Genomic DNA, 22,680 nt, shown 5'->3' with positions numbered 1-22,680 from the left:
AAAACCGTAATACAATAAGCAATAAGCCACCGAAGGAGGAGATCAATAGGCCCTGAAGCCTGACTCAGAGAACAGTCCCTGCAGCAGCAGCCTCTGTCTCTGGTCCACGCGATCTCCCCCCGAGGGAGGGGCTCACAGAACTTTTATATCAATTTAGTAGCCAATCAACGTGCTCTCCGCAGAGAAATTTCTAGTCCGATTACCTCATGTCAGGTTCTGACTGAGCATGCTCTCAGTCAGAAGCTGACACAATCTGAGCATGCGTCTGTGGGGAAAGTAGGTCAGCAATGATTGACAGCTCCGCAGGTCACCCAGGGGGCAAGGACTGGGTGAGCCTTGGAAATTTCCACTCACAGCTTCAAACTGCGCATGTCAGTTTAACCTCTTCTGTACTGGCAGCATACTCTCAAAAATTTCCATGACAGGTCTTTGTGGCACAGGAGTAGGGACAGTTCATGAAATCTGGTCTTAAATGGAAATTTACATCAGTACCAACCTCAGCATTAAATAGTAGACTATTTAGTAGGCTTGTAAGCAGTAACAGTAGCCTGTAGAGTTTTACATTGGGTCTGCAGAATTAAAATGTAACTAAATACCTATTACAATTTAAGAAGACAGAAAGACATAGTGAGCTCATATTGGCATAAGACAACTGCTATTTTTAAAAATTGGAGTATTGACCACAGACATGATAGGAATCCTTAAAATGGCTTGTAGGCATGTGCATGTCCTAGTTTGTTCAACAGATTTATACTAGTGTTGCTGAATGTTAGAGTAACTGAACCTCTAATGGGCAGACACAACAAGTTGGATGTGCAGTTTTGCACATGCTCACGTGAAAATTAGTAGCTAACCACCTGGCTCAGCAAATTAAAGATTTTCTCCTGGGCCAGACTCTTCCACATTTACAGTATTGTGCAGTTCAAACCATTGGGACTGTTTTGAGATGTACTATTCAAAAGAAGAAATGATAGAACAGTATATTTCATAATTGTATCTTATTATTTTTTCTGCAGAATACGGCAAGGCAGAAATTTTTCATTGATCGATTATCACTTTACATTCCTCCCTGTTTACATCATGAGGAGAATTATTACCATAGTGGAGTCTTTGCTGATGACAAGTATAGGAGGCCTTGGACTAGAAGTAGGTTATAATTATCTCTAATTTTTAGTTCAGATTCATTTTGAACATGATGAAAAACTGGAAGCTACAACAATCAGAATTGATGCTCCTGGTTGAAGTACTAGTTCTGGTGTTCACAGTGTGCTGACTCGCACAATATCTGAAGATAATGTTGCATATACTACTGAAGTAACAAGTGCATGGATATAATGCATATTCAATTATATAGATCACAATACATAAGCATCTTGTTTTACTTGTGGGAAAATCTGAGGATCTTACAAATTAATTGGGCAGAGAAACATAACAGATCATCCAGTATAAACAGGATGCAAACAGTTCTAACAGCAGCATAACTAGGGGCAGGGCAATCAGGGCAGCCATCCTGGTCGCTAATTTGTGGGGGTTGGGAGGGTTGGAAGAAAAAAAAAAAACACTGCCAACACTGCTGCCCGAATATGCCAGTGGCATGGTGGCAGGCAGAAGTCACTGAGGCCCTCGTGTTGCAGAGCTGTGTTGTTATGCCTCTGACTCTTGAAAGGAGAATAACAGTAGAAAATAAGTGAAAGTTAAAAACTGAGATTTGTGGGGGATTTGAAAATAGTGAAATTTAATACACAGATGCTAATTGCACAGTTGTTTCTGTGCAGTCATTTAGTACTTGCATGCACAAATACTAAATGACTGCGCAATAGCCAGAGTTACTGTGTGGTAGTGTTGCCGAACAGCTTTTAGGTGCGGCTGACTGCACAGTAACTTGTTATTACTGCACAGTAGCATCACATCACACTTTGTGCCATGTGATGCTACTACACAGTAGTGAGCTACTATGCAGCCAGCATCTCATGTAGCCACAACCAATAAGGAGGAGTATATTCTATGCTAAGAGGTGACTTAAAAATAAATATGCCAGTGTTTATAATTTCCCGTGTGTTTCTCTTCACTTTTTGTCCCTTAAAGGAAACCAAGAGCAGTTCTTTTTCATTCTGTACTAACTACCATATTACTGGGCTCTGGAAGGATATGTTTACCTGTAAAAGTAAAGCTAATTTTAATATGACTTCTCTGAGGCTTTCTTTTATTAATTTATTTTTCTGTTATAGTTTCAATTGCTTTGATGCAAGAAATGGTGGATATTTCAGTGCTGGATCAATGGAAGAAAAGTTTTTGTGTCGAGGATTTCCTGGAAAGGTCTGTACCCTTCATTTATAAGAAAAGTTAATTTATTTCTGTTGACCTGAGTAATTCTTGAAACATAATTTCATAATGATAGCAGAATATGGAAAAGTTATCTACTGTTACCTATATAAAGTGCATTCATTTTGCAGCTTACTTTTATCTACCTGAGACTTTGTAGAAGTTCCGGTGCATTTATACAAAAGTTTCTGTTTTCCCACTAAACATGAAAAATAGTGCAACAACAACCCATAAAATCTGTCTTCTGCCTTCTATTCAACAAAGCCCCATAAATTTGTGTATGATCATAAAAGGCAAAAGTCAGGGCTTTTATCCGCTCAGAAATAGCAATTATAGCTCAGAAAACCAGAATGAGCCAATTCAGAAAGGGCTAACTGTAAATCTTTAAAAATACATGAGACGGAGGTAGAAGAGACCCAGTTTGCATTTTACAGATAGGTTCAGAAATATTTATTCCAGAAGTCAGTTAATAGCAATAACAATGTCTTGTGTATGGGCAGTCATATCTTACATGTGAAACATGTTATCTCTGAAATACAGAGTTCCTTTTTTAGACGTATTTGCAATGTAGACATTGTAGTTTGCATAGGGCTTGAAAGGGGAAGCATGGATCATAACAAAGAGATAAATTATGCCTGGTTCTGCTTCAAAGGCACCGTAAATCTCAAATAACTACCTTAAATAATTACACCAATGTAAAATGTATTAAGTGAGACCAGATTCATGTTTGTGTTACCTTTATGATTACAAAATAACCCATGTTAAAAGAATATTAAGGCTGCAGTCAAGCACACAAAATTTAAAACTGTTTCCAGTAGAAAATAAATTTGTTCCCTTTGCTTGTGCGTAGTATAACCCAGTCTTTAATTACATAACTGTATATGATTTTTCCAGAGAACCCCTGTTTCAGTCAACACACAGGTTGAACAATACTGAAGGGATAAATCAAGATCGTATAGTAAATGAGGCTGTTGCCTGTAACAACCCTTACCTCATTTGTTGTAGAAATGGAATGGTTAAACAGTGAGTAAGCAAGGAAATGAAGAAAGACAAAGCATGGCCTCATGGTTAAATAAGATGAAATACTGCCTAGAAAGCCAGTTTCTATTCTTGCCAATGTCAGAGTTACTGGGCAAGTCACTTGAGCCAAAGGCTAAGTACAGACAGTCAAAAAGCATGAGTCTGAATCGATTCAGTCTTTACAGGTTAGTCTAAGATGCACAGATTAAATTGAAACAGAAGTGAACATGCTTTTTACCTTTGAATCAGGAAATGCATCCACATGCTGCAGTGGCTCAGGCCAGAAGCTAGGGGATACTAGAACACAGCTCTCTGGCTGTGTGTTCACTTCCTCTTCCTGCTGCCCCCGGGGTCTTGGATTTGCACTCCAAAATTACAGCATCAGGATTCTGCAGGGTTTCTCATTACTTCCTCTTTTTGCTTCCAGGTGTCTCTAGGATTTGTAGTCCACAGTTGCATTCAGCAGTAAGTTTGAGCAAGAGAAGGAGTGTTTAGCCCCTCTCCCTGCCCCAGCTCCCAGCTAGGGTTTGCCTGGAGCAGTCCCTGCTCCCTCCCCTTCCCCCCGCCCCATAGACTGGGCTGAATCCCCAGCCCAGCTTGCCCCCCCACACCTCTTTGTCAGCCACCCCTTACTGCTCCAGGTAGGGAACAGAGGGGAGGGGCCAGCCCTGCTTTCTGGAATAGACAGCACAGTTTGGCTCAGGGCTGTGAAGGCATGCGGGGATTGTGGGGGACTCTGATATAACTTGAACCAGAAAGGGGTCTGGGGCAGAAGTTTCATAAACCAGTTTGACCCAAATCAGTTATATCTGATTACTACATTCAACCATGTTTATCTTACACCAGTTTCAACGATTTTGAAACTGGTTTCTGTGCACTGAGCTTCTGTTTTGTTACAGGTTTAAGCCAGTTTCTGATCACTGAAACTGGATTATGTGAAACTTCTGTTCCCAGCCAAAATGTCCACAGTTGGCTGATAATTGTGTTTTCTTCATTTTCTAGTTGCCCATCTTGAGACACTTGAGGCCAGTTTGCAGAACCTGCATGCTTATGGGTGTAACTGAAGTTGATTGGAGTTGTACTTTGCACATATAATATGTGGTAAAAAAGGCTACGTACTCTAGAAAGTCAGCACCACAGCATCTCAAATTGGCACCTAAAATAAGTAGGCACTTTAGATAGCTTTACACTTAATCTCTGTGTGCCTCAATTCCTTTTTCTTAAAGCAGAGAGAATAATATCAGCTATTCTCAACGGACTGTCATGAAGATTAATTCATATTTTGTGAAGCACTCAGATACTGTGATGAGAGTACAAGCTAAGCAGAAATATTTTTGTGTTCAGTGCAGGGTTACTAAATATGCCTGGGGCTACACAGCAAATGAAGAAAGTAGACAGAAATATTAGATAATGATCTTTCATAAGTTAGATGTTATGAATGGTGCTATGAAAATATTATACAAAAATATACTGTAATGCACAAAGGACCCAAATGGAGGTTTCATAGGCAACCTTAGATCTGGCATGGCTTCACTTTTGAGTACTTTGCTTGGTAAATTTAACATTCTTTAAACATTGGGTTTTTTTGAAGAACAACTGAAAAAACCCTGAAATTCCAGCACACTAACACCCCCTTCCTTGTCCCCAAACTTAGTTGTTGCCAGGGTTCATACCTGTAGCTCCACAGTGCAAATCGCTACCATTTTAATGTAATAGGAGGTAGAATTTGTGGATCAGACACTGTATAGGAGGAGATATGTACTTAGCAAATGGGTTTCCTAGTGACAGAAGAAGAGAGTAGAAACTTTGGACTTTTCAGTTCATTTCTGTATTTTTGATGGGATGTGTGTCATTTTAGTTGTAGACCTTTCTGCCCAGCATTCTTCCTCCATCAGCTTGTCTCTCTCCCTGCCTCTCAGGCTATCCTCTGCTCCTTTTGGGTTCTGCTTCTCACATTTCCTTGTGGTATTCCCTGTACACCCATCCAATTCCTTCTTTTAGTCCTTTCCTGTCCCTTCTTTAACAGTTTCCTTTTCCATTTTATTTTTCTCTAATTTTGTTCTAAAAAATTATAGTACCACATTTGTTGAAACTTTCCCAAAATTTGTAGTCTGAAGCAGACCCATGGCATGGAAAATGTCAGTGTGAACAGTTGGCATATAAACAGCTGAAGATAGGGCCTTATACCTCGAAGTGTCAGACATACTTATCTATAGGTTCCAATAACTCCTTATGGTAAAAGTAAATTTAAAATCACATTTCTGAGAATTACTGACTCCTTTTTAAGAGTACTGCATTTACTCAAATCTAAGACAAGGTTTTTCCCCCCATTCATCATGGGGGGGAAAGCCCTTCTGCTGGATTCAAGTACAAGGCTGGGGGAGTAGACATCTCGTGTAGATGTGCCCAGTGACATGCAATACACTGAAGAAAACTTAAACCCACTTTTAACTCCGAAGGGCTCTCAAATAAGTCTTTAGTCTTACAGAAGACTCAATTAATGTGTACCTGAATTCCCCATCTGAGTCCAGCTGATGTGGCCTGCAGAGTCAGCCCCACTGCAGTCCTAAGTCTCAGCATGCATCTCACCAGCTGATGTTTCTCTCTCTCTCTCTTTTCCTCTTCCAACCAAGCCATTTCTTCACATGGAATCCCAGCTCCCCCTCTACTTTCTAACTGTTTTCCTAGCATCCTTCTGGAAACTAGTTCCTGATGCTATATCACAGTTCATTACAACACCTTCTTTGTGCCGTTGCAGAGCACAATGCTGTGCCCACAGAGTAACTGAGCATGTTCCAGTACAGCAGGAGCAAAGTTCAGGTTTGTCTGTAACTGCTGCTCCAGGCTGCTCTGGACTAAGGTGGGAGTAGGCACCACAACTGACAGTAAAAGGGCCCATCTCACCTGTGTTTTATGACCCACCTGCACAGAGAAGAGAAGGAAAAAGCCTTACTCAAATACAGGGGAGTAAAAATCCAGGCCAGGTAAGGGGAATTAATAGACTGGGAAAAGGAATCTGGTAAGTTTGGAATTGGAGTGAGAGAGAAACTGACTAGAAGCTGAGGTGGAGAAACTGGGTCTGAGAGGAGGCAGATTGAGACTAGGAGCTGTGGAAGGAGAAGGTAGTCAGGGATTTGGAGCTAGAGGAGGAGACTTGGCACTGGAATCCAATGAAGAAAATGAGGTGGCAAGTACTGGGAATAAAATTGAAAATGGAGTGAACACTGAGATCAGAGAAAGAGCTGGAGGCAAGGGGGAAAGACTGTAATGGACTGGACAAAGACACTAGGAACAGGGAGAGAGACTAGATCTAAGGAGGAATTGGAATATGAAGGGAGAAGTGGGGTTGCTGGATAAAAAGACTGGAATTATTAATGACCGAGGTCAGGGTCTGCATTTGGGGGAGAGTTTGGAGGGGACTAATATTGGAATCCCCTGGGGGAAGGCTAAGAACCAGAGTGGGAGAGAAGAAACACTAGACAAGAAGTAAGGAAGAGGAAACTGGAACTAGCATGGTAAAGAAAGTGGGAATGAGGAGGGAAACTGAGATAAGCTACGCAAGGAGACAGGCACTTGGAATATTTCAGAAGGAGACTGGCAACATCTGGAAGTACCAGTAGCTTGGGACTGGAATAGAGAGTCCAGAAGGGACGATTAGGGCTGTCCTGGCAAGGAGACTAGGATAAAAAGTCTGAAGAGTAGAGACTGAGACTGGACAGCTGAGGAGAACAGGACGGTAAGTAGGAGACAAGGGTGGGAAAGAGACAGATTGAGACAAAGGAAGGTTGCAGGAACAGTGCAAAAGGAGATAAGGGTCAGAAGAGTCTGTGACCACTCAAGTAGCATGCTCTCCGGTGCCTGGAATGGAACCCAAGATTCTGGAATCTCCCCACTGCTTGCTGTCAGCAGGATCTATGAAATCAACTGGCAAGCTGACAGTCTTCTCTCCTTGTAGTGTTGATCCACATGGAGAAAAATAACTTTTTCTGTCAGTCACAATATCAGTTGAATTGATACAGATTTAAAAAACACTTCAACCTTCTTGATGAACCTTGGAAGTGCCAACATGAAGCCACACAAAACTGTGTTTCTGTTCAGTTTGTTTTCTTTAAAAGCCCCTAGGAAGTTACATGGGCACACACAGGCACACACACATTGTTAACAAATTTTGTGCTAGGTGGGAAGAGTGAAAAATAATTTAAACAGACCCTTGGGTCATTCCAACCAATATGAGAAGTTTATTGATTAATTGATAAGAACAAGGCAGAGGTTACATATAATTGCCAAGGTTATGTATAATCTTGTGGAAGAGTCTTAACCAGCAGTCTCCACAGCAGGGGGGGGAAGTCTTCACTCAGCGTTTCATCAGGCAAGAATCTTGGTACGCACAGCAGTCCCACAGAAGTTGTTGTTAGAAGAGTTACCCTCCAACTTCCTTCCAGTCACATCACCTATTTATGGATGGGTGGTAAACAAGATCTTAATAATTTTAATCAAAAGTCCCAGATTGGCTTTATTTAAATTTCTTTGTTTCACTGAAGATTTCAGAGCTGGATCAGACTAGATTCTTCTTTGTAGATATGAAAGGTGTCACTTAATTAGGGATGCATACTAGGCCTGTGCGAGGCAGCTAGTATTCGCTCCGGATTCAGACGATTCAGGGGGACAGTGATTTGATTCAGTGATTCAAAATAACTGCCCTGAATCAATTTGGCTGAATCTCCGAATTAGCCAGGCCCATCCCCCACCCGCTCTCCCAGCCCAGCAGTGGCTGCTCTGCCCACCCCAGCTCCTGGCACTTTAAAAAAAAAAAAAGCCCCAACTCAGCGGATGCTGCCGGGTGGGGGGTGATCCCTGCTGCCCCTCACTGCTTCATGCTGCATGGGGGGCTCTGCACAAGCCCTCCGCTCCTCCAGCACTCCCATGGCTGCCCTGCCCGCCATGGTTCTGGCCCTTTAAAAAAAATAAAAATGAGAAAAACCCTGCAGTCACAGTTCCTGCCAGTGGGGGGCAATCCCACTGCATCCTGCTGCTCCCCCCTCCCCCCAAAGCTGCTGCAGGGGCATTAAGTCCTGGGGATTTTCTCGGGCTGGGGGGGCATTTCTTAAAGGGCCAGAGCTGGGGCAGGTGGGACAGCCTTGGGGGGGTGCTGGGGGAGCAAGGGGGGGTCAGGGGACTCATGCAGAGGCCCCCATGCAGTGGGAGGCAGCAGGGATCACTGCCTGCCTGCCAGCACTTCATGAGTGAGAGCCTTTTTTTAAAGCACCAGGAGCTGGGGAGGGCGGGCAGCCATGGAGAGTCTGAGGGAGCAGGTGGGGGTCAGGGGGTCTAGGGGAGCAGGCAGAGGATGGGGGCTGGCAGGAAACTTCCCCCAGACCTCCTCCCCTGTCCCTAGTACTTACCAGCTACAGCTCCCTGCTACAGCCAGGACTGGGGACTGTCTGAATCATCAAAGCTCTCCGAATCTTTTCTGAAGATTCAGAGAGCTTTGAATTGATTCATATCTTTTAATTGGTCCCCTGATTCAATTTGGATTCGGAGATTCGACCACCGAATCAGGCAGAATCATCACCCAAAGCTTCGCACAGCCCTAATGCATACTCTTTAGCAGTAGGATACTTCCTTATTTTCTTTCTTTTACACTACTGTGTCTTTCAATTTCTCTAAACATTCTAATAACAATGCATTCAATACTTCGTGCATTTGCCAGTGCAGCTTGCTGCATCTGGTTCTGGACAGATTTCAGCATAGGATATTGGCTCCCCTTGAGATCCAAATGCAGGCTTCTGTTATGCAAAATCAGCCTGATACTCTAACTTGTCTGTTTACTGAGTCACATACACATAGGCTGTATCCACAGGAGCAAGCACGTGTGTTTAGCAGTGCTTCAGAGATTTTTGAGGCACCACAAAATGCACCCCACAAATGTGATTTGGTGCTCTGACTTGCATATTTACAGTGTGGTGCCAAATTTAACTACTGTGTGTTACCAGATTTGCCCATCACTTTGGGGTGTGCTCATTTATTGCGGATACATTTCTAGGGTCTTTGTAATTCTATTAATGTGCTGCTTGTGTTGTTTGTGCTTCTATATGGAGCTGTACATCTCCCTTCTGCAAGTCCTCACCCCAATGGAGCTATCTTGCAGGACTCAATTTCAATGGGGCTGGGTTCATCCAGGCACCAAATCAGTCTCTCTCTCTCTCTCTCTCACACACACACACACACTAACATGACACGCCTGACCTGGCCGGGTTAATCAGCATGGACAGGCTGATACCCTCATGTGCCAAGAACCGGTTCATCAGAGCAAAAATAAACTGCAGTCAGACACAAGCACACAGGTAAACAGAATACTTCTGAATCTGGCTGGGTGTCCAGCTGACACCCTCATGGGCCAGCATTCAGTTCATTAGGGCCAAACTGGGTCAATCAGCCTGTACAAGCAGATCCCTTTGTGTGTTTCAAACTCAGCACAACCCAATCTTTAGCCTCTTGATGAGAGATTCCACAGTATTTTTGGGCTTCACAGGGATCTTTAGCTTAGGTAAAAGAAGCATTGCTACAGAGCAAGTGGGAAAGGAGAAATAGAGAAGGAAAAATATACCCGGTTACTACCAGTTTGACTATAAAAGTTATTTATTGCTAAGTATAGGAACTATATAATGGTACTAGTAGTAATAGACATGCAAAGGAAAACAAACACAAACAATTACAATACTACCCTGGTTTCACTAAGTATTTGGGAAAACTTAGCTCAAGCTTATCTAACACAATTCAGGTTCAGAAATCTATGCCTAAAGAGAAAAAGAGAGAGAGAGCTGGGATCTCACCAGTCCAAGGCACTCAGGTTCTAATGCTGACAAGTAAAGTTCTTAACACAATCCTTGAAGGGAGATGATCTGTTTCTTTCAGCTTTTCGAGAACAACAGTGGATGATGTCAGGGAGATTTCTCCTCTTGAAGCACACATTTGCTGCCTTATGTTTTTTTAAAAAAAATGTATACCCTTAGTTCAGCCGCTTCAAAGCATTCTTAATAGTGCAAATAATTGTCTTTTCTTTGACAAGAGGTTATCTGGTTTGGAACATCTCAAGAAACTGATTAATAACCAGGAAAAACTTAAGGTTAAGGAGTAACCAGAGACACTTGGGAGCCAGCTTTAAATTCCTATGGATGGCAGGTATACTGGATGGGATATCTCATGGTTTCATCAGAAACAATAGATAGCTTGCAGCATCAGGGTTTGGGATTTTTACCTGTTGTGAACAAGCCTCAGCCTAGCATGACTTTTCATAACTTTTGTGGGGAGGACTTCCACTAGTCATCCCAGAAAAAGTATGACAACACTTGTGGTCAGGGTTCCAATGGGCTGGACGCTGTGATGAACCCTTTACCTTTGTTCAAATGTTGCCTATACCCGCTCTGACTCGGTCTCTTTGCCTCAGCATTCCCCAACCCGGCAACCGAGTTTTAGTCAATCAAGTTTAAGTAGTACTCCCATAGTGGGACTGGGGAATGTACAGCCCAAGATGCCTATTAAACTTTCACTTCTACTTAGATGTGGTGTGTGTGGGCGGGGGGGAGGGGTTCCTTTGTAAATCCAGATTAGAATTGGTCTGATAAATGCTTAGCTGAGTGTGTGTAAATGTGGGTTGATTAGCATTTGGAGCACAGATTCCCCATCGTGCAGTGCTCCTCTGCTTCTCCAATTCCAGAATTCACTGCAGTCTTTGCTTCGGGAGTTCTGTTCTCCATCTTCCATGTAAATGAATTGTCATCTGGTTCCATCTTGCATGCAAATGAGACCTAGGGCAGTTGTTTCATTCTTGTCACCCTTATTTGGAGGGTTTTAGGTCCGTCTCCCACTGCATCTTCATTGTCTTTTGTAATCAGTTCTTATTCAGGTGGGGGGGGGTGTAACAGGAGTGCCGCTTTTGGAGCCTCTCTGGACGCGCGGCACTCCTGTTACAATGGTGCATTGGTGCTGGTGTGATCTCTCTAGGGCCATGGTATTAGGTCCCGGCCCTTTGCTTGCTTTCGGGGCTCCTCAACACCCCTTCTCACTCTCGGGGCCCCTCACTGCCCCCTCACTCTGAGCTCCTCACTGCCCCTCAATGCCAGGGCCCCTCGCCGCCCCCTAACTCCGGGGCTCTTCGCTGCCCCCTAGTCAGGGCTCTACGCTGCCCCCTACCTCCGGGGCTAGGCCAACATACCCCAAACAAAGCTCTGCCCTCTTCAGCACCACTTGCTGTGGCCTCTGGGCACCAGGAACCCCCAGATTATTGGGGAGCTCCCATGAGGCCTCCTCACACCCCTACAGCCTCATCCAGTCCTCCGGTGGAACAAAACACAAACACAAAGCCCCCGGGGCTACAACATAAAAACTAGACCATTCTGGTTCGAAAAATTAGAAACCTCTCCTTACCAAAGAGAGAGAGAGAACTCATCCACTCCCAGCAGGGACTAGGGTGTTCCAACCATCCAAGCTCTCCCCTTGCCCAGACCAAGTTCCTCCTCCTTCGGCTGCTGGAGGGGAACTACCCTCCTGGCCTTCTGCCTGGGCTTAAGAAGGGCTAAGCTCTGCCCTTTCCTGGCTCTAGGCTTCCCTGGTTGCTAGGGCAACCCACACCTGCACAGTCCTGGTGACTGGCAGCTGTGCGTCCCCTTTCCCACCACTAGGGGTCTCTCCTGAGCCATTTCTACTCTCAGTGCAGGACACCTGAGAGCCCTGCCACAGGGGGAAATCTTTATGAGTCAGACAGGCTGCTCCACTGTCAGGGTTCCCCAGGAACACAGAGTTGGGAGGTAACATGGGAGATCCCACTATCAAAAAAAGTTTGTGGAAAAAAGGGTGGCACACCTGGCAGCAGCACACACTACCCAAAACCAGAGTCTGGCCGGCCAAAGCCGTACTCTAGTTGCTGGGCAGGCTCCATGCACCCAAAATCACTGCCATTAGAGTCCCAGGAAGTTCCCAGGACCTCAGGTAAGGCTACTACCACCTGGGGCTGATCTGGGGCAACTTGCTGTGCACAACAAATGTGCCACTGCTAATTGGCCCCGGGGAAGCAACTGTGCATGCTCATCTGGATGCTTCCATAGAGGTCCACACGTCACAACAGCTTCAGTTCTCCAATAGCCACATGTCACAAATGTCAATTCTGTGCCAACAACATGCAATGTAGGAGTCAGACTTTGGACATAACTTATTTTTACATCACATGGTATCTGAAAAAAAATCAGACTTCTCAAATTAGCCACCCAAAATTAGAAGACATTTTTTACCTCAGACGCTTTCTGCTTCAGTTCCTGTATGTAAAATTGAAGTAATAATATCCCAACACCTCACATAGGCATCATGAAGGTTAACTAATGTTTGATTGGCACCCACAAGCTATAGTGGTAAGCTAATATATAAGTATGTTTACTCATATTTTAATATATTAGCTATACGTATATTAGTTTACCACTAATAAAAGATTTGAGAACTGAGTAAGCCATGTAGAAGACAAAATATATCTAAGTCAGTTGGAATTTTGGTGAAAGCACAGAATAAATACATATTCAGTTTGTGAGATGTTTGGAATATAACAATATATTCATAAGTATTAATTCATTTATCTCCTAGTTATAGAAAAACATTTCATGAAAGACTGTATAGATGTGTGGACCCAGGATTTTAGAAAGGGGGTGCAGTAGCAGTCAGCAGCACTGGAGGAGTGACTGCACCCCCTGCTTCCAGCCTTCCTCCCCTCCCCACCTTAACTTTGCAGGCAGATCATGCTGTGGAAGCAGAGGGTGGGGGACTTTTAAGTCCAATTAAGTAAGAAGCTCCTCCCTTCCCCACTCTCAGCACCCCCTCTCTTCCAGTCTGTGTGTGCAGCACAGTCCCTCCCCTGCATTCCCCTCTTGCCCTTATCTTATTCTTCTGGTCACAGGAAGAGATGTTCACTTTCAGTGTTACAACAATTCTTTTAACAAGGTAAACTACTGCATAATGATGAGATTTAATATATGGGGGGTCAAGATAGCATTCAGTGGTTTATATTACATACATCTGTTGTCAAAGAGCTGTGTAAGGATCAGAACACACTGAAAAAATAACTTTTTTTTCAGGAAACCAGTTTATGACACCAAGCCCTATATTAATAATGAACTTCTAGAAGTTGTTCCAAGTTCAAATCCCTATTCACAGACTGGCATAGAAGAAGCCTATCTGCTTATGAAAAATGACTGGAAAGAAGATTCCACTCAAATCAATTTTTTACTGCCTGACTGCTTCCTAGCACTTAAACCACAAGCTGAAGGTAAAGTGTTTAACTGATTGCTTTCCAAAATTGTGTGCAGTTAACTTACTAATTGCAATTAATGTACTTGCTAATTACAAATTGATTAATTGATTCATAGCTTTTTGTTTCCAGGACACCGATTTTAAACCAGTTCAGGGTTTTGATTTTGCAGACACACACATTTAATCATACACAACCATGTGAGTAGTCCCCATTCCCTGTAATATAAAACTCAAAATGTTTTCAGAATTGCAGCCATCTTCTTCTGACTGAAAGATGATGCCACTGCTTGTTGTCCCATGTGTAGTGAGTGAGCTGACAGTCACTCTTTCAATCCAATTCAGTTGGTATCAATGTAACTAAAATTCACATTAATTGGCACCCACAAGAAACCAATAATTGAACAGGCCAGTAATTGACCTGTGAAGATTCACTTCCTTCTTAACTCACCTGCTGGTTCCCAGAACATGGCTGGGGCTCATGGCTGAGGCAGGAGGGTACTAAAGGTACATGATGTTGTACAGCAGAAGTTTTCAAACTTTTTTGGTTGATGTACCTCTGGCGGCCAGTGGAGAAGCAGGGAAACCCCAGCAGACAGTCAGTAAGCAGAGGGGGAGGGGGCCTGGTGGCCAATCAGTGAGTTGGGGGGGTAGATGAAACTGGAAATGCTGGCAGCGCACAGTGCTGGTGAAAACAAAAGTGCTGGTGACAGCACAAGCAACACAAAGTGCTGGCAGCCCTGACCCCTTCTTTTCTGCATCGTTGCTGCTTACCCTGTGGGGCCTTCCCAAGTACCCCCAGAGGTACACATACCCCCTGCTGACAACCCCTATTGTACATTATTCCTTGAAGCATCATGAGATACATGTCTAGCAAATCCCACATATTATAGTAAGGGCTTCATTAAATTAACTGATCTGAAATTACAACTTTCATAGTTCCAGACTGACTAGAATTTTTTTTTTATCACAGCTTTTTGCCTTTGAATACAACCCAAACCAGTAACTGGAATTTTGCCACTTTAGCAAAGTTAAACAATCTGACCACTTCCAAGGAGCTTTGACCCAGAGTCACATATAGGACTTGACTAGCTCTTGGTACAGCATTGTACAAGATAACTAGATAAAGTTTAATAAGAAATATACTATTTCTATCAATAATGCAAGCATGTTGTGGTTAATAATTGAAAGTACACTAATCTTAATTCTCCTGATAAAATTAAAACACTGTGAAGGTGTACTTAAAAATAGGTATTTGCTTAAGGTTAGATGACATATATAAGAAATACTATATCAAGGATATTTAGAGTGGTTTAAGGTCTAATTTACTCATACATTTCAGTATATATTACATACTTAATAGGAATGTAAGAAGAGGTTACCCACTTGTTCTGCAAAATAGTCACTTACAAAATTTTACCTGGCTGTTTCTTTGACTGTTAAAATGATTTTAATAGTGTTAGATTGTCATAGATAACTGTCTAAAAGAAAAAAAAAGAAGTTTTAGATTTAGAAAATATTTTTAAATTATTCTTAACTGCAAATGGAATAGGAGAATGATGACTTTACTTATACAAAAATGAATAGAGCCTAAAGAGAGAGGATCATAATTTTTTTCTATATTTTCTTGAATCAATTGCTGAATTAGCAGTTCAGCATTTATCAATGTGTAACCTCTACCCAGTAATTAAGTACTATTGCAAAAGAGAGAACAAAAATCTCAGTTTTTGCTGTTTCTAAGAAAGATTCTTAAATAGAAGCCAGTTAATTATGAAGTAAACCCTTTTCCTTCTGACTCATTGTAATAAACAACCTTCCTTGCCCTTTTCAAATATTGGAAAGATTTGCGAACTAATTCATTACTGTCTTATTAAAGAGATTGCTAATGTTGAAAATAACATGATTCTATGCTTGCAGTGCAGTCTTGCATTCATTACAAGACTTTAGAGCCATATAGTGAAAACCAGTAAAGAGGAATATTGATAAGTAGCAGTAATAGTAACAGTTGTTATGCTGAGATGACATAATTTATCCTAATTTGGGTTTTTAAATGCACAGTCCCAAATTAAAAAAGAACCTGAGATGGATTTTGAATGGACATTTTGAATTTGCAGTTCAAACAGAGTAAGGCAAAGATTTATATCTAAAAAACTTACTTTAATACAGTATTCCTTCTCTACCTATTTGTGCGTGTTAAAATTTATCAATATCTTTCTAATCCTATTCCACCTTTCATAAACCAGCGTGGGTTTCTTTAATAATTTTATTTTAACTGTTGTAATGTGAAAAATATCCATATAATCTTTTAGACTGGTTAAAGGCTTATTCATGTTTTGAAGATACTTGCTTAAAACAAACATTTTCAACATCAATGCATTATGATGCAAAGCACGGCAAATTACTCAGAAATTAAAAAATGTATCGACATTGACTTGTGAATTGTTTTTATTCAAAAGTAATGAAAAATACAAACAAATTAAAGCTTGAGATAATCATTTAAAGGAGCACAATTTTAATTGACATAAAAAGAAAACAAGTGAAATTGAGTTTGGGTAAAAACTACAGTCTAGCACCACACAATTTGCCTGATTCTCTTCACACTCGTGTCATCTTTCATAGCTGCATAGCTCTGCATATTTCAGTGGAGTTACTCCCAGTCTACCTCTGTGTAAGTGAGCTTATAATCAAACCTTCTCAGCTAAAATGTTAATAGCTTTCCTGTTGCATTTAAAATGTCTGTTCTGAACACAAGGTCATAATGGGGATGATTTTCAGTTCTGCACCATTCACCCCGTTAGGATCCAGTTCCACAACAATTACGCTAATGATCCAAGTTCAGTAAACAATTTAAATTTGTTTTTAAATCTGCCTTTAATTGGCAAAGCACTTGAGCACATGCTTAAGTTCTATTAAGTTCCATTGAAAGCAGTTGGACTTATGCTTATATGTAGGAACCTACTTAATTCATGATTTTGCAGAAACTGTGAAATTGAGCATTGTCTGCAAAATCAAAAAACAAAACAAAACAAAAACCTTATTAAAAATAAAATACTGGCTCCCCAGCAGGAGCCAGTGGTCCTCATGGCAGCTGCAGCCCAGCCTTGCAGCCCACCGGGGGGGCGGGGGGAAGATGCTGGCTTGAAGGGGAGCAGCCAAGGTGGCAGCCACACCCTTTGCCACTGATGGCTGGGAGGGCTGCACATTGCATGGCCTCACCCCTCTTGGCCAATCAGTGATGGGGAATGGGGCCCCATAATGGACAGCCATGTTGGACAATCACCAGCAAGGGATGGGGCCACAAACCCTCTAAACCAGTTAGCAGTGAGTGCCTGGCTTACCATGAAAAAGCCATGAAATCAGGTCTATGAGCAGCCATCTCCTGCAGATTTGCTCCTGGTCAGCCCTCTACATATGGCATAGGGTGCAGTAAGTAGTCAGGAGCAAATTTGCTATTTGTATTTACAGGTAGCAAATTTACTCGCAATTAAAGTCAATTACTGCGAAACTAACGTCTGCACTTGTAGATGGTGACAATTACTGCGCAGCACTTGGCTCTGATCTCAAGTAAAGCATCTTCTGTAGACATGCCCACAGGCAGTTAACACAAGCGTAGCTGACCAATAAAGGCCCTTCTTTTAACTTATGGTAACTATTTTGTGTGCACTTGCCCAAAATGTATGTGCTTTGTGCTGCTTTGCCAGTGCAAAACAGTCCAAAACAAGTTATCTCTCTCTTTAGAATAGTGGTTTTCAACCTTTTTAGGCTCAAGGCATCCTAATTTTCATTACTTTTTTGACTGCAGAAAATAGAACAATTCTTCTGTTGCAAATAACTCAGAAAGACCACAACCGGTCAGGCTGTTTCTAACACAATAGGTTCCTATTTGACATTTCTGGGTTTATCTTGTGAGCCATGTTTACACATCTAACAGCAACTTTAGAAGTTCACGGGTTAGGTAACCCCAGACATGGGTGACTGGTGCCTCCCAAGTCTGGGGGGGCACCAGCCGCCAATCGCCGACCAGGGAAGGGGTCCCCCAGCAGTTGATCGCCAACCAGGAGGGGTGCCCAGGGAGTGCATGTGCACCTGTGTGCACCCCCTATACATCGCCAATGACTCCAGACACATTTGTCTTTGATTTCTGTGCAATCACAAACTTCACTGAAACTGTTGAAACTGTTGACAACTTTTCATTTAGGCTAAACAAACAACCTTTTTTTTCAAATGATAACTGAAACAACAAAGCCATGGCCCAAAGATTACACTGAAGCTGAATGTTGGGGCAAGTATTTGATTTGGTCTTTGTATGAGAGTGCACATAGGAGTATCTCAAGACAAAAAACTGTACTGTGTTCAGGACACTAGGACTGTATATACATTCTTTGAAAAGAAACAGGAAGGCATCTAAGACATTCATCTATCATTAGTTGAAAGCAACCTGAAAGATACCAAATGTTATCTAGCCACACAGGCTAAAAAGGAGTAACAGCATGGCAGATCTTCCATTTGGAAGAGTAATTCTACCTTATCAAGTAGATAAGGTTCATGATTTGGTGTCTAGTAACCACCACTTTTTAACTTTTAAAAAATATGCATCTACCATTGTTTTCAGTTTTTAGAGTGGGGGGAAATTTTGTATTCTGTGTCCAAATACATTACTACTATAAAGATGAAGATACTTCATTACTGTCACTGGAAACATGGGAGCCAGACACTAGTGTCATTTATTATATTTACTCGAATCTAAGATTACCCTGAATTTAATATGATCCCCTAATAATTAGATTCTATACATGGAAAATGTATACATTTCTTATCATTTCCATGTATAGAATCTAATTATTGGAGGTTCACCTTTAATTTATATCCCCCCCCGCCTCACCACAGGGGGGCAGGCAGTGGAGGGACAGATGGCATGGGGAGGTCAAGCAGCTTACCTCCTGCTTGTACCTTCCCCCTTTCCACCTCTGCCCCCTGCCTTTTCTACAACCCTGGCTTCTCCCTTCAAGCCTTTGCTCCCCACTTCCCACTCAGCCTCTGCACTCTCCTTTTCCCCCAGCCTCTGCTCTCTGTTTTCCCCCAGTTCAGCCCCTGTAGCAGCTGTGTGGGCTGCACATTGCTGTTGTAGGGTGTTAGCAAATAAAACCTAGGATTCCAGACTAGCTTAAGGGATTGACATAATACTTTGTTTAATGAGTGACAGAAAGGCTTTATTTACTACAAGTATTCAAAGTCAGATGAGTCCAAACCAAAGCAAAGTCCAATAATTAGCTATAAGGTGGTGGTTTCTCACCAAATAGGCCACAAGAGAGACAGTCTGTTTCTTCCAGCTTCTCAAGATGGCTGCTGTACAGCAGCAGTTCTTATCAGAGAGATCTTTCATTCTTGAAGCACGTGGTGTTAGCTGTTCCACATTTTTCTTATACCCTTAGTTCAGCATCTTCAAAGCATTCCTGTAGTTGTGTAAATCAAGAGAGAGTTCCAAACAGTATTTGAAAATCCTGTTAATCAAACTGCTCGTTATTGGTTATCAGAAAATTCCAGTTTGAATAAATTACCTTCGTAAGTGACAAGTGGTTATCCATTTCTACTAAGTTTAGAACATATCAAGAAACAGATTAACAACCAGGAAAAACACAGTTTTGGGGAGTGTCCTTAGAAAATCAAGGAAACCACTAGACAAAACAAAACTTAATCAGGAGGAAACAGCAAAACAGAAGTAAATCAGGTGGAGACATTTATCACATATGGAGAATGACTCTTCTTGTACATAACATGAATTAATTGCAAGAGAAATATTTACCATACTAATTAATCAAGGATAGACATTTCACACAGTTGCATACCAGACAACTAGGAGCCTGCTTATAATCGTCATGAATAGTAAGATAAGCTGGAAGTGATACCTCATTATTTCTTCTCAGATGGCCTATCCATGAGCTTGCATCCTCTTGCACTATGCAGTTAGCATGAGTATTGTGTATTTTAACTTTTTTGAGTATGCTTCAGCTTAGCATGAGTTTTGGAGCCATCAGGGGCCAGGCTAGGACTATGCTCAGTGCCCAGACTACAATATACACAGAGCCTGCTGGCATGGAGCAAAAGTAAGAGGCAGGCAGGGGATCAGAGGCTGCATGGGGGCAAGAGATGGGGATAAGAGGTTTCAGGAGGGAGACAGCAGGGTACAGAGGTGGCAGGAGAGGGGGAGGAAGCAGGTAGCAGCTGTAGCTATGGCCCCAACCCTGAGTAGGGACTGGAGCCCAAGCCACAGCAGCTGCCTGCCTCCCCCTCTTCCCTCCCCACCACCCTCAACTTCCCACCTTCCTATACAATTCTAAGACAAGGGGCTTTTCTCTCTCACATGTTAAATGGGGGGAAAAACCCTCATCTTAGAATTCAGTAAATATGATATATGTGTACATTACCCAACCAAACTATCACTACTGTTTACAGTGGTGATGCGTAAGGGTGCATGTGCACCCCCTGAGAGCACCAGTGTACCCCCACACTGGTCGTGCTCACTGCTTAGACGATGGGCAGAAGGGCAGGTAGAAGCACCATTTCCCCCACCTGCAAGTGCTGGCCAGGGAGTGGAGTGCCATTGCGCTCCCAGAAGTGGCCGCAGCCACTTCTGGAAGTGGCCGCAGCAATCGGCCATCTTGCAATCAGCTGTGGGGGGATCCCCCCCCTAGTTGGCGGGATTGGCAACAGGGGGACCCATCCCTGCCCCGATTTCAAGAATCGCTGAGGGGGCATGTGCCCACCACAACTAAGGTAGCACCAGTCACCCATAACTGTTTATGACTTAATTGATGATACTAATACACAAATGAGAAAATGAATAGAAAGGAACCTTGAAAATATGTTTTTTCCCAGGAAGGAAAAAATCAGTGCTTGCCAATCAGCAAGAAGTTGTAGATTTAAGGTTCTTTGAGAGTTTTACCAATAATGAAAAATTATAATGCAAACAATTTTAAACAACTGTTCAGATTTTTCTTATAATGTATTATTTTGAATGGCTTGTTGTTGAATTATTATTTTTCTCATTTCTTTTAAGATTTATATATTGCCGATGAACTTGTTTTTGTTGATAATTTGGAAAAGTATTGTAAACAACTTCCGACTCTACGTGTACTTTTGAGTAGACTAAAAATTTTCTTAGTCAAGGATCCTCTTTTAAATCCTAAAGAAGAGAACTTCACAGAAGAGGACATTTTCAAGTAATTACCAAATTATTACATACTTTTGACCTCAAAATTTACTTACCTATATATTTGTAATCAAATGTGATCAATATTATCCTTTAACATCTTAACTCCTGTTATTTTATTATGCATTTTTATTAATTGAAATGCCTTTATAGTGGCGAAGAATTAAGATATCTAATTAGTTTAAAAAAAACCAATTCCTTTTCATTAGAAGTAAGAATGGGTAGGATGGAGGTTACATCCTGTATTAAAGAGAATACACAGAATCAACTGACATGATTTTTTGGCATTCTCAATGTCTAATTGTACTGAGGGGGGTTTACTACAGCTTGGAATGTTGAAATAATGTTCATTTTTAAACAGTCTAATCCTCCTCAGTCAAAATTTCCTGTGAGTACAGTGGGCAGGATTTGTCACCCTCAAAAGTCCAGGGACAAAATCCTGAGCCCAGCTGTTTCCTGTACATGTAATGCGGGGCTGCTCTGATGCACAGTAATTAATCAAGTCTACTGGAGCATAGTAATTACTGTGCATGTCCGCATCCATGCGCTTGAAAATGGTGGCAGGGACACTTGAACTAAAGCTCATTGAACAGAGCCTCTCTAATTAAAGCCCCCCCCGCCAGCTCTGGAGCAGATAGAAAAGTGCCCAGTGAAGCCAATGGCAAAACTGACATTGAATTAATGGAGACCAGGAATTTATCCCCAACAGTGTTGTCAGCAAACCCAGATGACATAGACCAGTGTCCCACAGTTCTTTCAAAAATTAAACAGTCACTCTTCTGGTGTTTGCCCACGTACATTTTATTGTATTAAATATAATCCAGAGATTATTTAGTACCTGCCACTTTAAGGGGCTTGAGCAAGCTGTGGAGCAGCCAGCAGGTGAGGTCTTGCCCAATTAGATGGCCACATGACTGAAAGGGGCCCACTGGATTGGAGGAGGGCTGGGCAGCCTCAGTATAAGCCCAGGCCCTAGGAGCAGAGCCAGAAGTTACACCTAGTGAGGAACAACACCTAGGTAATTCATTCAAGAGGAACAACATCACACAGACTGCAGGATCACAGGCATCGACACTGTAACTGTCCCTCTTCCCTGCAAATAACACATTTCAGTATTTCTTGGCAGTTCCCCACCCTGTGCCCTTCCCTTCACATCTGTAGAAAATTGTATACCAGCAGTATGCATCCAGGTGTCCTTTGTGCCCATGCTTGTTACAGAGTTTAGGCGTCCAAAATACATTGTAAACCCCCAGTGTGGCCCTACTTGGATTACTGGTATTAAGTACATTATCCCATCAGACCTCCTCTTATCTAACCTCATTACCACCCAAACTCTTCATTATCCCATCCATATACCATATTAATTACATATCTTCTCAGCATACTTAAATTTTTTGTACATAATTCTCCAACCATTTCTCTATTTCCTCCATTTCAAGCATGTCCATTTACATTCAAACAATTATTGTCCATTCTCTTGTCTCTTCTCCTGCAATAAAACTTATCCCCTTAAGTTCTTCTCTTTCACCTACTGCCACATACGTCTTCCAAAAATCCTCATAACCTTCTCAGTTCCAATATGAAATTCAAGACTTCTGGTTAAGAAAGACAACCAGACTATTCAAATGTTTTGCTTTAACATCCAAAATTTCAAACAATATTTTTCTATAAATTCATATCTATTCATTCTCCATCTTCTCTTTTCTCCTGTCCCTATTAGTACTTCTTTTATTCTCAGACACAGATTACCTGCCACTCCATCTCTCACTTCCTCCCATCTTTTCTCTTTACAGTTCTAGTTTATTCCTCCCACTAGTCTTCCTCTTCCCTTCAATGAC

The 22,680-nt window shown here is 42.1% G+C and overlaps 1 protein-coding gene across 1 annotated transcript in view; it reads left to right on the top strand.

The window, feature by feature from the left end:
- The window catches only part of SHOC1 (shortage in chiasmata 1), a 99,524-nt gene that overhangs the window by 2,171 nt on the left and 74,673 nt on the right, over positions 1-22,680 (top strand). Inside the window, exons 2-5 of the mRNA XM_090037653.1 lie at positions 1,017-1,146; positions 2,229-2,316; positions 13,461-13,651; positions 20,690-20,852. Of these exons, the coding sequence (XP_089893779.1) occupies positions 1,017-1,146; positions 2,229-2,316; positions 13,461-13,651; positions 20,690-20,852 (572 nt within the window). The remainder of the gene's footprint in view (positions 1-1,016; positions 1,147-2,228; positions 2,317-13,460; positions 13,652-20,689; positions 20,853-22,680) is intronic.

The sequence above is a fragment of the Crocodylus siamensis genome, chromosome 3 (genome assembly GCF_052110815.1).
Source record: "Crocodylus siamensis isolate JL-2025a chromosome 3, ASM5211081v1, whole genome shotgun sequence".
NCBI lineage: Eukaryota > Metazoa > Chordata > Crocodylia > Crocodylidae > Crocodylus > Crocodylus siamensis.
This window is presented reverse-complemented; position numbering and strand designations above follow the sequence as displayed.